This window comes from Cynocephalus volans, chromosome 10 (genome assembly GCF_027409185.1).
Source record: "Cynocephalus volans isolate mCynVol1 chromosome 10, mCynVol1.pri, whole genome shotgun sequence".
Taxonomy (NCBI): Eukaryota; Metazoa; Chordata; class Mammalia; order Dermoptera; family Cynocephalidae; genus Cynocephalus; species Cynocephalus volans.
Window position 1 is genome coordinate 117,672,682 of NC_084469.1, and position 14,730 is coordinate 117,687,411.

General features: G+C 42.2%; 1 protein-coding gene across 1 annotated transcript; it reads right to left on the bottom strand.

Annotated features, from left to right (window-relative positions):
- Window positions 1-4,324: 4,324 nt before the first annotated feature.
- HSBP1 (heat shock factor binding protein 1) lies at window positions 4,325-8,599 on the bottom strand. Its single transcript, XM_063111178.1, has 4 exons — window positions 8,419-8,599; window positions 7,822-7,888; window positions 7,149-7,266; window positions 4,325-5,869 (listed from the first exon to the last, which is right to left on the bottom strand). Exons 1-3 carry the CDS (start codon window positions 8,461-8,463, stop codon window positions 7,151-7,153), a joined length of 228 nt encoding a protein of 75 aa, XP_062967248.1. The 5' UTR covers window positions 8,464-8,599; the 3' UTR covers window positions 4,325-5,869; window positions 7,149-7,150.
- Window positions 8,600-14,730: the final 6,131 nt, after the last annotated feature.

Consider the following 14,730-nt stretch of genomic DNA (forward strand, 5'->3'; position numbering starts at 1 on the left):
GCTCCCCAGGTGATTGTAATGTGCAAGCAAGGCTGAGAGCCAGCTGATTCCTTATTTAACCATCTCCAGTGTTCCCATTTATAATTTACAAGCTACATCTAAGAGCTCTGTAATAAACACTGTAGGCTGTCCATTCCCTTTCTCTTTCTGATAGAATCCTGACTTTGTTCCTGTATCTCCCCTCCTCTGAGGGTCCAGAAGCTACCAGAAGAGGCCTCATACCAGGTCCAGGTTGTATCATGAGTGGTTTAAGATTTCTCAAGCTCAGCACTATTGACACTTGGGGCTGGATCGTTTTATGTGGTGAGGGCTGTCCTGTGCATTGTGGGAGGTTGATCAGCATCTCTGGTCTTGACCCACCAGATGCCAGTAGTAGCTCCAACCCTTAAGTTGTGACAACTGAAAAATGAGAACCACAGGCAGACCCAGCCTATCAGGCAGGCCTGTTGGCCAGGGATTGTTTTAGGCAAGGGTATTTAGACACAGAAAGTAGGGTAGAAATAATTTCCAGGAAACATTTTCTTTTAAAAAGAGACAAAGGAAATGAGAAAGACATTCTTTTTCTGCTGGTTGCATAAAGATGAATCAAACCTGGAATCATAATGGTCTTGCTGAGGTATGGAATTCACTTGCCCCAGAGCTGGCCTCCCTCAGGACTTCTTGGCACATGAAGTAATACATCCCATCATTATTTGAGGGGCTATGCTTTCTGTTATTGGCAGCTAAATGCTTCCAAACAGCTAGATCCTGAATCCAGGCTATTCTTAATTATTGGGTGTAGGGTAAATGCTGGACATAACCCTATTCCCTCCTCCCCATGCATACCAAAGTTCCCCCTCTCCTCTGGGAGACTACCCCTGGACAAGGTAGTTACCCAAGGAAAGGCACGTCCCCTTTAAGACAAACAGAAGGCTGGAGGGAGCAGGACCCCTAAGTACATGAACAAACACTCTATTGCTAGGAGAGTAGCGAATAGATTATCTGCTCTGCCAGATCTCTCACGCACTCTGAGTTATGTGAGCTGGGTGAGGGTCTGCACGTAAGCCTTAAAATGATTTACACCCCTACTCTGATATGTTCAGTATAACTGTCATATGTACCCCGTGGCAGCGTGGATTTTCAGACTGGCCACTGTCAGTGACTCTTGTAAGTCTAATGAACCAATGTCTCTACCCATTGGGCAACCAGATGACTTCTTTGCAATAAGCAAACACTACGTGAGTGCCTCTCAGATTTGGGGCTTCTGTGTTACACTGGGAAACAATACTGTTCCTTTTTGGGAGGTAGACAATTTGCTAGACCACTGTGAATAAGTGGTCAAAATCTGTGTCCACACAGTAGGAAACTAGAAATACACAGCCAAAATTACTACCATGAAGCAGGGTAGTATCTATGTGATGTGTACATTGCTTATGTATGTGGTATATAAACACACTTTGGTAAAATGGGGCCTTGCTCGAGAAGAAAGTGAGAAGAAAGTAACACATTACATTTCATTAGCGTCAGGCATTGCAGGGAAGCAGATGTTTTAGACCTATTAGATACAAATCTAACCCTAGGCAGGGACTTTGGAGCTTCCAGGCAGCTCTCCTAGTGAGAGCCGCAGGTGTGACAGCAAAGCAGTAGGATTTGTTTTCTATAATGTAGTCGTGTTGACTTGTAGAAACAAACTGCTTTCCTATTTCCAAAGTGACTTGTGGGGTCGGTAAGTATAGGGTTCAGTCACCATCCATCTCAATTTTGTTTCTGGGCGATGAGTCATGTCCCCTTCTCTCATTTTCATTCATTGAAAAGGTATTTTAAAGAGGCTGCAACTAAAATCAGAGACTTAACATTAATGTGAGACTGAGATTCCAGGCGACGGCTACATGAGCACATTTTTCAGATTTCCATATTCATTGCCTTTTTTTTTTTTTTTTTTTTAAACAAAGTGACCTGATAGGATGGATGGTAAGCAAATAGGTCAGGGGGCGGGGGCTTAGTGGTGTGGGGAGAGGGAACTCTTTTTTCCCTCCCCAGGGTGGGTCTCTGGGGAATAACTGTTGAGAGAGACAAGATGAATGGGTGTCTTAGCCAGGAAAACAAATGTGAAAACAAGCAGTTAGCATTCCTTGCAGTTGTGTCAAGGCAAACATTTGAGGAACTGCATTTGTTTCTGTAGTTGCTCTCAACTTATTCAGGAGAGAAGAAGACATTAGTCCAGGAGCACACACTTTCTGCTGGCTCTGAATTGTTTAAATTCTGAATAAAACTTCACATCATGCACATTTATTACTTAAGTTTAGGTCATGTTTAATCGAAAATGCAAAATCAGCCTTTTGAAACTAAATTTCAAGGTCCACCAAGGTAGTAGGGTTGATGATTCCCAGACAGCCCAGGCACAAAGATCTGGAAATCTCGGCTCATGTGGGAAGGCAGAAGAAACAGAGTAAGCTGTGTAGGTGAACAGCTATGGGTGGATTCCAGGGTCATCATTTATCAGTTGTGCGACCTCCGGCAGTTGTGCGACCTCCGGCAACTGACTCCCAGCCCTGGGTTCCTTCTCTTTAAAATGGGACTGGTCACATAAAAACCTAACTCAGTTTTGTCCTGAGGATTAAGCCAAATAGAACAAAATACATACACAGTGCAGTGGTTTATAATAAACGCTTTCAGTAGGTGCTAGCTATGAGAAATCATTAACTGTTGCCAGTTAATTTTCAGGGTTAGATATGACGACACATTGTGCAAATTCCTCCACTTTAGTCTAATTAAAACTACATAAACGTACAGAACACAAAATAAAAGAGAAACATAATTATCTATACAGGAAACCTTTAACTAACAAACAGGATGTTTAAAAAGTTCATTTTTAAATTGATGGTTTGGAGGATGCTATGTTCCCATAGCAACAGTGCTCTAAGTGGGGGTTAGGATTCCAAGGACTCACAAAAGCAAATTAACCTTTAGTTACCTGAAATACTGTTAGTTCTGATAAGATCAAACCATGGTAGTGCTTTACTAGTACTGAAACAAAGTAGAAAAAAAGGATTAAAAAAAAAAAAAACAAGATTAAAACATTTCAAAATCCTGTGGCTATAAAGAAGCAGGATTAACCGGAGCCAATGCAGAAGCTCCCTGGGCTTGGGAGATGAGGGCACTTAGTCAATGAGAGGCCGTCTCTATGGTGCGTGGGCCTCCATACCAACCTGTGCTTGTTAGCCCTCAATAGGATCTTTTTTTTTGGAGGCTGGCCAGTACTGGGATCCAAATCTTTGACTTTGGTATCATAACACCATGCTCTAACTGAGCTAACCTGCTAGCCTATAAATGAACAAATAGTTGGAGAATAGCAGAGGTAGAAAGACTTTCCTGCACAAAAAGACTATGCCCAGAATTAGGAAAGGGCCGTGCTGACACATCCAGACGCATGCTGTGGGTAAGGGCCACCAGAAAGTGGGTTTTGTTGAGCAAAGGCTATGAGAAAAGGAGGGTGTATGCTATCCTGGGGAGGCGGGTTGGAGGGGAAAGCAGCTGTTTCTCTGGCCACACCAGGTTGTGCCAGGAAGGCTGAGACTGGTTAGGAGGTGGTAGCAGTGGAGTGTCTGGTCATCTGTGTGCTCACGGTTCTCCTAACTTACCAGGTATCTGAAGTTCTCATCCTCATAGGTATAGTCCTGAGAGCAGGGACATCATCTTATACACATGTGAAGGTGCAACAGGGTTATAAAGCTTATTTTATATAAGGCTAAAGGTTTTGCTTGTACTTTGGAGGTGTTGAGCGAGTACTTAATATACACGTTTACAAACAGAACTCAAAGCTGTTTGTTGGTTTAGTTTAACTGGTATATTCCTATGTCTATTTTACACTCTATTAGTTCAGTTAAATGTTAATTAGGTGTTAAGTGTAGAAAAGGATCCTTGGTCAAGTAACTTGGAAAGTGTCAGGTGAGAAAGTTAAAATCTGATTTCTCTGCTCTCAGACTTTCAGAACCTTTAATATGCTAATTGGCACTGTGAATGTTCATGAATCCAATCTAGTCAGTGGCAAGTTTCCTGAACTCAAGTGACTATAAATCCTTTTTATGTGAAACTTCTTCAAGGCCAAGTGTCCTGGGGAATGTACTTGGGAAAGGTCCCCTTTACCATCTGGGCAAACCCAAGGCTCTAATACTCCCCAGTTTTCCCTTCCAGCAACACAACCCCCACCCACATCTCCCTTTCCTGTTTTGCCTTTGGCTACTTGTACTTAATCCCTCCAGAGGTTTTAGCTAATAATCTAATGTGGCATGTGTATTTTAATCTGAAAATGTAGAAAACCAAACAAATTTGACACAAAAGAAGCTTTAATAGCAGGATTTCAGGCACCTTTATTCATAGCAGGTATTTTTAGTCAAAGGGCCTGCCTTTGAAATCTTTGTTACTTAAGGAAGCCAACTCCTAAGTCCCAACTCTCCTTACAACAGCCATATCTCCATTTGCTGTTTATGAGGCTTGAAAACAACCTTCACTCAGGTTTCAGCTGGTCTGGTCAGAGCCCTGTGTGAGTGGGCCATTCATGGGCTAAACCCTGCAGCACAACTTGCTGGTCTGATCAAAGGATTTTCTGCAGCTGGTAATAATAGTGCTAAGTTCATTTTATTTCAGAAGAATTTTACTCTTTTGTGTTCCCCACATAGTTTGTAAATAGGACAAATAATTATATAGTTGCAATACAAACAAGACTGGTGATATGGAAAACTTAAAAAAAAAATCATCCTGTTTTCATTAAGGAGGGTTTCCTTCTATGAAGGGCCATACCATTCCTCAACTTTTTCAAGTTTTTGTTATACAAAATCACTTTGCAGTGACAATCACATGCCTGGCATTCCAGGTCATCAATACTGGCCTCTAGGCTTAGCATTCCTGACACTGCATTTTTGATGGCAAGAATTATCATCCCTTTCTCTAGAATCAATAATAAAATTGTTACTTTACAAGAATTTAGGTAAGAAATAGTTTAAGTAAAATAGTGTTTCTTAAAAACTTGAGCCTACTATGAGCCATTTATCATTTCCTAGCCAAGCAACTTAAAACGGTCTTTTTCTTTTTCAATCAGTAGCTCAAAGAAAGGAGGGAGTAATTGAGTTTTAAAATCCTGCCAGATATGTTTACAGATATGTTTACACTGTAGATGAGCAATGTAACGTCCTACTGAAATATTAGATTCTCATGCAAAACTCTAACAAACGAATGCCTTATTACATCAGGCTATTCAGTTATTTTCTGTATCTTAAAAGTTCTAACCCAGTAATGTGGCAGATGTTACTTTTCACTGACTTTAGCATCTGATCTCCAATTACAAGTCATGGTTCAATTATGAGTTTTGGCAACAGAGCAGTGTCAGACATTTCTGAATAAACAATTTTTAAATGTTTTCTGCCATTTCAAAAGTATTGCCTACACACTATTTGGTGTTAGCTCAGTCACTTTGTGCTGAGAAGAAAAGAACCCTAAACTCTACAGATGTCTTACTTCACCATGTGTACCTATAATCGAAGAATCTACTATTTGTTTAATAAAAAAAATTACACAGCAACTTTTACTAAACAGTAACCACCACAAAAGGAATGGCAGGAAAAAATGATTTCACAAAAGTACACTAAAAAATATGACCATTTTATGCAGGATCTGCCAAGGTTTTAGTGTTTAATAATAGCACAACTGACCAAGGTCCAAGATGTTCAAGAAACTGGGGGAAACTCACTCTATAACTATACAGTCGGTGATAAGAACGCACACTTCATAATACAAAACCTGTCTACACATAACAGTTAGCTGAAAAAGCCATTCGGTCTTCTCTTGGCTTGGAAAAACGGCGTTCCAGATTTCAGTGTAAATTATTAGCAACCTGTTGAAGAGGAAAAACCATCAACTTGTTTTTCATTATATGAGGACAAATAAAAATGATACATACAACTATCAACTAAAAATCCTTTGAGAATCCTCTAATGAATTAAACATTTTTGCATAGTATTCTAGCAAAAATAAAAGATTTAATTGAAATCTTTATCAAAAATTTTTCTGAATTGTTTCCTTCTCCCATATCTTTCTTTGTATTATCCCTGTCACTCAATTGTCTTAAGTCCCGTAATTCTTGAGAGGATGTTATCACTCCATCGATGGGATTTCTGACTGCCAAATAATATAAAGAGATCCAGAGAAGCTTCTAAGATTCAGACATTTTCCAAATTATCTCTAGATAGGAATAAAGATGACAAATCCAAAACAAATATGTGATTTACTCACACAGTGAATCAACCCAATCTGTTGTTAATAGAAAAGCAAATTTAAGCGTCTTTAACCTCCCAAACCTCTATTTATTTTCATGGACTTCAAAGCAACCTCAATTTCATAGTTACTTAAAATTTGGTTCAGGGCATGCCCAGAAAATAAGAAAGGAATTAGGTATCTTTTACTGTATAGTCTGCTTGGTACTCTCATTACTGAAAATGCTCAGTAAACTTTATTTTTATAGTGAATTAAAATGCTACAAATGGAATGTGAGGAAAGTGAGTTTAAAAATTATTTGGGGGTTATAACAAGGTCAGTACCACTACACACATACACACACAGGAAAAAGCTTACAATGAAGAAACCCACTGCGTTGAGTGATCACTGTGCATCTAATCTTGCTATGTTTTTTTTTTTTTTGGCAGCTGGTCCACACAGGTATTGTACCCTGGACCTTGGTGATATCAGCACCACATTCTAACCAACTGAGCTAACTGGCCAGCCCTATGTGGGTTTTTTAATTAGTTGTCTTTCTTCTGATATATGAAACTATCCAGTGGAAATTTAAATCAGTCTAGAGTAAAGGCTTAATGTGGCCACACATTGTGGCTTTTCAGGTCAACAAAAACACATTTGTTACTGGTTGGAATGATACAAACCCAGTGGTTATCTAATGTTAGCCAGTTGTCTTAACTGTGATATACGCCTAATTAATGAAAACTGGGAAAATAAATTTTACATAATTAGGTTGGCATGAAAAATTTCAAACCATGGCGTCCACAGGGTAACAATAAAAGGGACGCTTGCTGGCGTCATGGCTGGGAACTGATCTAGAGAAAGGGTGATTACATCAAAATTATACTTTCAGGTTATCACTCTGTACTGCACCCCCTCACCTTCAACTCTTTGGTGTGGCGGGTATCTTTTCACCTTCCAGTTCTTCCACCCCAGCCTGTGTCATGAGGTCTGCGATGTTTTTCTCCAGATCATCAATGCGACTACTCATATCATCAAGTGGTGAAGTTAAAGGTAACACACACCATCTCCCCATGTCTTATCCTTTTCATCCAAGCCCCTGATAACTATGGCCTTAAACACAACTGTCTTAAGGAAGCGGATTTTCCAGTTTCCTTACAGTCTGGTGGTTAAGAGTACAGGAGTCAGGGGCAAGGCAGCCCTAACCCTTACAAGCAGTAGGAACCCTGGTAAGTTCTTAAACTTTTCTAAACTTCAGTTACTTCCTTCGCTAGATAAAGATGATAACAGCATAACCTATTCATAAGGTGGTAGTGAGGATCAAAGGAGAGACACACATAAAGTGCTCAACAGCCAATCATACCAGCCATTATAGTTGGCTGACTGCGCGTTCCTCCAGCCAGTGATCTGTCTAGCTCAGCTGTACCCCTAACCCTTAGCACAGTCCTTCTGACGAACACAGTACATCCAAGCTCAGTAAAAAGTTTAAGAGACTGGCTGAAGCTGGCCTGCAGACCACCCATATACCCCATCGGTACCCCACAAATAGGATCCAAAGGCCCATGAGAGGCCGACTACAAATAAAAAGGATATTTCTTCCAATGATCTGGTCAGACATGGTCTGAAATTTATCTTGCATCTGTTGCAGAAGTGTCTGCACCTTAAAAAAAACCAAAACAAAACAAATTGCACACTTGTCTTGAGACACCCTCATGGGATCAGGACCGGAGCACTGGTCCCGGTGTCAGGAACCTAGGATCCTGGGTTCCAGCCCCAAATCGGGCTCTTGGCACCAGTGCAGCCTTCAGCCAGGATTCTGCTCCTCAGAGTTTCAGTTTGCCATCTGTCAAATTGGACAGCTGGGCGGGTGAGGCGCCCCGCAGTCTGGGCCCGCTGCGGTGCAAAACTCGCGGTCTTTGGGTGGTTTTCGACGCCTCGGTACATACACCTGGGTGTGAGAGGCGCTGGAGGGCGGGTGGACGGCTCAGGGTGTGGGAGTGGGAAGGTGGCGGGGGCTGGGGGTCACACGGGGGGCTTCCGGGAAGCTGAGGGGGCTGAGAGAAGGGAGGTCAGAAACCGGGCCTCGGGAGACGCCGCGCGCAGCCGCCCTGGGCGCGCCTCGGTCCGGCAGGGCCTGGCCGGCGCCGCCCGGGGATGCCGCGGCCTCGGGCCCGCGTCGCCGTCCCTTACCACCGAGGTGAGATCCTGCACGGTCTTGGGGTCAGTCTCGGCCATCTCCCCAGTTCCCAGCTTGGCGGTGATGTCTCAGACCGTCACCCACACTTCCGTTTGTCCGCGCAGACGCCCCCAGCCGCTGCTTCTCGCGACGAGACAGGCCGCTCGCGGGACCGCGGGGCATTGTGGGGGTCGTGGTTCACGTCACGCACCGGAAGGTCCTCGAACTCTCCAGCTTCCGTTCCGAGGCGAAGCCCCGCCTAGGAGTCCCCGCCCCTTAGTTAGCCCCGCCCCCCCGCCCCGCTCCCTCCTCGCACGCAGCCCGCGGCAGAGAGAAGTGGGACAAAACCGGAAGTGGCCTTGGTCCCTTTTCCAGGTTGTGGTGGAGGATGGGTCGGGTGTTCTGTGATCTGTCGGGGCGCCCTTGCTGGGCGCCTGCCCTCCAACAAAACACTCTTGCGGCCGCCACCAGGTCGAGAAACATGACCAGCCCCAGCGAAAGTCCCTTGGGTCCCCTTCCTCTCACTCCCACTCCCCTGTGTCCGGTGTCCTGACTTGGAACACGGTAGCTTCACTTTGTCTGTGTTTCAATTTCATCTAAGTAGAATCAGACAGGAAGCCGTCCTAGCGTTTGGCTTCTTTCCCCTACTTGATGCACCTGGTGTTGAGTGGGAAAGATTCCCAGGAGGGGGCAGAGTTAGGGGGTTAAGAGACTATGGATTTGGGTGATTAAGGAGGTTGGCACTGCTGAGCTGGCACCTCAAGTTCCAGTCCACAGGTGGTCTTGGGATTGGGTCTCATTGCAAGAGGGTAGGAAAGGCCAGCTCCAGTTTGAATTTAGCTGGAGGGAGGCTGTAAGGGAACCCACCAGCGTCAGTAACAACCCTGGAACATGAGATTCAACTTCTTTAACCAGCCACCCTCCTCCTTTACCCACACCTCTGTCCCTCACCCCGTCACCTCCCACCTTTCTGCACAGATGGATCTTCCTTTCTGTGTCGAGTGCAAAACTTTTTATAATTGGTTGTTGTTAACTAGTATTTGGTTAGTGCTTTACCCAACTATATAAATATATCTCAGGATTTGAACTTAAATGGTGACAATTATATCACAGATATTACAGTTTTGAGAAACAAGTTCATCAAATTAAGGAAGGTGGAGATGCAGGACTTTCTGATTCTACATCTTTTCTCTCTCTCTCTTTTAAAACTCATTCTAGAACTCTCTGAGTTTTCTGAGCTTACAGTGGGGTTTTTTAGCAGCAGCACTACTGGCATCCTGGGCTCGACAATTTGTTGTTGTTGGGGGAGGGAGTGTCCTGTACATTGCAGGAGGCCGAGCAGCATCTCCAACCTCTACCCGCTAGATGCCAGTAGCACCCCCCTCCCTTTCACCCCACTAAGGACAATCAAAAATATCTTCCAGATATTGCCAAATATCTCCTGGGGGTGGGGCTAGAAAATCACCCCCAGCTGAGAACCACTTAGAAAAATCTATGGACATTTCCTAGAACTCTGTTCACTTGTTCTTTAAGGATGAATTTATTTTTGCTATGGCCATTTCTTGAGAATATTCCCCTTTACATATTGAGATTGAGGGTTGGTGTATTAGGTTCCTAGGGATGCTGTAACTGGGTGACTTAAAATAACATAAATTTGTTCTCTCCCAGTTCTGGAAGCCAGAAGTCTGAAACCACAGTATCAACTGGGTTGGTTCCTTCCAAAGGAGTAGCTAGCTGCTGCTTGCTTCTTTCCTCGCTTCTGGTGGTGGCCAGCAGTCCTTCTGGTGGTGGCATTCCTTAGCTTGTCGCTGCATCCCTCCACTCTTTGCTTCTGCCTTCACTATGGCCTTCTCTCCCTGTGTGTCTCTGTTTCCTCTTCTTAAAGATACTAGTTATTTTGGAGTAAGGCACCACCCTAAGCCAGTATGACCTGATCTTAATTACAAATGCAGTGACCTTATTTCCAAATTAAGATCACATTCTGAGGGTTAAGACTTCCATGTATCTTTTTTTGGAGGGGATACAATTCAACCCACAACAGTTGGTAAAGTAATTCCACCTTAAATTTGTATCATACTTATTTTATAAAGAGTTTTTACAAAACTCTGGAGTCCTTTAGTGAGTAGCCAAGGCGAAGTAGGGCTTCAGGCTTCTGACATTGGACCCCAGTCACTGGGGCTCCCACACTCAGCGTTGAAGCCTGTGTTTCCAGCGAGATCTTGCTTATGGTTGAGAGCAACGCAAGAACGTGAATTAGCACTAGGACCTGGAGTTTTTCTTTTCTTTTTTCTTCTGGCAGGAAACGTGAGCTTTTTTTTAAAATCCTGATAGACATTTTCTTTACATACACAGGAGACAAACTTGACAATCATTGAGTGGAGACATTATTTATTTGTTTATTTTTTGCTCTTAAACAGAAAGACATCATGCTTTCTCTATGTGGAGGCTAAGGTCTGTTAAACAGCTGCTTTATGTGAAAGTGTCACTGATTTATAGTCATGGCTGATATGCTCACTTTATGGGGCTGACACATCGAACCCAACTGAATATTGTTCCATTAACAAAACCACTGTATTATGCGTCAGGCGCTGGTAATTAACCTTTAAGCTTCGGTTTTGAACAACCCTCATTTTTAACCTTTATTTAAGTGTCATAGTTGTCTAATCTCCTTTTAGCATTTTTTTTTTTTTTTAGCTCTTTCTGGATTAATTGCATGTTGTAATTCTCTTTTCCGTTTCAAGATGGTTTGCTTTTATGTGAGCTCATTATGGTACTTTTGTAATAGCTTTTTGCTTCAAACTGGGCCGTTCTCTTGACACTCCTTTTTAGGATCTATACTAAGGAAAGTGCCCATGTGCATGCAATGTGATGTTTTGTGTGTTGGCCTTGCATAAGCAGAGAAGGAATGATCACAGCAGGGCCTTAGAGAAACTCTAATTTATTCTCTCCTTAGTTGTACCTGCATCATCTCTGTTAGGCCCCATCCCTGGGCCCAAGCTGTGGTCCACCTTGTTTGCTTTTCTTCCAGATTGTCATGTGCTGCTGCTGAGAATCCCACACCTGGTGGGTGGTGCTGTAGCCACGTGTTGCTGCTGAAAATCCCATACCTGGACGGTGGGATGCAGCAGTTTCAGGATATGGTGCCTCATCCTTCAAGGGGCCTGGGTAGCTCTAGCTCCAGGCCTTTCAGTGGTCATTTCAAACCTTCCCAGTCTCCCCAAACCCAGTATTTCATCCCAGTCAATTGTCAGAGGATGACTTTGTATTCTATTTTGTGGAGAATATAGACTATCAGTCAAAACTTCTTAATTCCCATCCTCCATACTGTCTTAAGTACCTACATTAACACCTGTGTCACTCTGGTCCTTTCTGTCTCAGGCAGAGGTGCCTTTCCTCATGCATGGGGCTGTGCATGTGTCTGAAGTGGGGACCTGGGCCTGGGCCCATCCTCTCCCGTCGGCTCTGGAAATCGTTTCCTCAACTCATTCCTCTTTCCAATGTGCTGTTCCTGTAACATCTGAAAGTGACACAAGCAAACAGAAAACCCAAGCCACCCCAACCAAGTGAACCTCCACTGACCTGTGCCCCTCCCGAGCTACCTCTTCACAGCCACAGTTCTGGAAAGACAAGAACATGTCATCTTCAGTTACCGGCTGCACCTCCGTACACTCTATTCATGCAGTTGTGTTTATTTTGTTTCTTTTGAAATGTTTCTAGATGGTGTGTGGACGTGGCACTACACCGGTGTGACTCACAGTAGGCATTTGTTTATTCCATTTTCATTTCTCTGAGTGATTGTGACAAGCAGAAGGTCTCTGTTGGATGTTTCTGTGTCTTTGAGGCCTCTCTAATTTCTCATTCATCTCTTCTTTTAGTAGAGTCTAATACCCAGGCCTTAGTTAGACATAATATCTAGCTCAAAGGTAATAACACTTGTTTTCTGTTTGTTTTTATTGTATTTATTTTGATTGCTACTTTAGTGTATCCCAAGTGATACTGGTTTTTTATTCATGGGAGTAATGTATTCTTTTAAAATAAATTTAAGCAAAAATTTAAGATTATGTCGTTCAAAGCCATAGTTGTGACTTATAGTATAGGTGGCATTTCAGTATGGCAGAGTTACTGAAGATGGTAAGAGGTGCTACAGGGATATGGCTAAATCATGAAGATGTTTTTGTAGGATTAAAGTTTAGAATATTCTGCTTTAAGAGAAGGCAGGAAGCCCAAGGGTAAAGAGGTCGTGTTTGCTTTGAAATAGTACGTCATTATATAATCTGCAAAGGGGAAGCATAGAGAAATGTTGATGAATCAGGGTGACATCGGTCACTTCTCCTTGGAGATAAATCTCAGAAGCATAGTTTGGAGTTTCTGCAAGTGCTGCTTATCTGTTTCATATAGAACAATTATTCAGGGCACCAGTAAGCCTCAGGAGGGAAGAGGGAACAGGGCAGGGCATTCAGCACCCAGCTGGTGCAGGCCTTACTTAGGAGCAAAGGTAGGGTTGATTACAAAGTGAAAACAGTCCTGTTCTGGTGTATTTAATTTAGAAATACCATCATTCCAATAGCAGTCTTCGTGGCTTGGATTTCCATGTAAATATCAAGTTTTGCTAGACTCTCTGGAATGCGCCCTGGCTAGAATCACAGGATACTTTGACTTGTGTAGAAAAGCTGGAAGAGGACAGTGTGAATCTGTGTTTACAAAGGAACAGAAAATCACTTTTCTGAGGAAGAATGGCATGATTAGTGGTGTTCTGATACAGCTTGGATTGTTTTGGTTTTGGTTTGAAGTGTTGGTTTATGTTTCTTATGTTCATTTGAAGCAATTTTCCAAATTAGCGTCTCCATGACTGGCTGCCAAGGAATCAGTTTTCTATTTATTTACCCAAATGAGCCGTTTCCTGGAGACAGACTGCCCAGGGAGGAAGGAAACATTTTATAAAGACCCTGGTTTGCACGTTTGGGCTTGTTCGGCTCCGCTTTCGCTGTCATTATCAATTTCATGCATTGTGTGTGATGACACAAGCTCGGTTCCGTTGGTTCCTTGTGATAAATGAGGTGGTGCTGCTTTAGGGTATAGCAGAAAAAGTAGCAGGGTGGAGTTGTATATACCACTCAGTAGGTAGTAGGACCGAGTAGAAGATAGTTTTAACTTTATGAGTCTCAGTTTCTTAATCTATAGAATGGAGTAATGTCTATTTCAATATCCCGTGAATTATATAAATTGCTTATATAATTATATAATCATATAAATTACCTATGTGATGTGTCATGTAATATGTAAAGTGTCCACAGGAGGCACTTATTAAATATTAACCTTTCCCCTTGTCTTTTTTGTTAAGAATATCACTAAAGTAATCTTCTTGCTGTTTGTCTATCTACCTACCTATCTATATATCTACTTATTTATCTACCATTTATCTATTTTTCTGAATCGGAAGGATTTGACTATGGAAGAAGAAAAGAGTGCATTTTTAAGCAGGCAGTACCTGCTTTCAGTCCCGATCTTTAAACATTTTAGGTAAACCTAAATACTGTTAAAAAAAATATCCCTTTACTCTGTCACTGTGTTTGGACTGTACTATACTAAAGATGGTCTAAGACCAAGCACACACATTAGAAATCCCAGATAACCTTTATTTGAATATTTCACAAACAACTTACAAATTTCTTTGCAGCTACATGGTAAAGCAAATGTTAATTTACAGCTCAGAAACTATAAGCAATTCAGCAAACCATGGCCCAGAGGAATGGCATCTTCAATAGAGTTAACGATTTTAAAATGATGAACTTTTATCCTTTTTGAGTGATTATGAAAAAACTGCCTTTAAAACTTCTGAAAATTTTTATCTTTGGATAAATAACTTTTGTCATTAGGACAGTGTTGACATATGTATGACAACACAGAATGTTTTGGAGAGAGAACTTCCATTTTCAGTTCTTTAATAATTTGTATGCATATGTATATATGGTAGCTATAGAATGACTTTATTACTCTCTAAAGGAAAAGCTTTAAAATGAAAGTTTTCAGCAAATGCTTATAGAGCTTCTGCAAGCCACTTTCTCCAAGACTTTGTAGCTTCAGAGTGAAAATCATCCTAGTCTTATCCACCTCTGTGTCTCACCACATCCCTACTGACCAGGTAGCACTTGCACAGTCAAACACAATGGTTCAAAGGCTTATCAAACTCAGCGACCCACAGATGTGACGATGGTGACATAGCATTAGAGATAGGAAGAGGCTTTACTGCTTACTTAATTTGATGAGTATCTAAATTATTTATATACACTTATTCTTGATTTATAGAATTCAACTTATCTGAAATC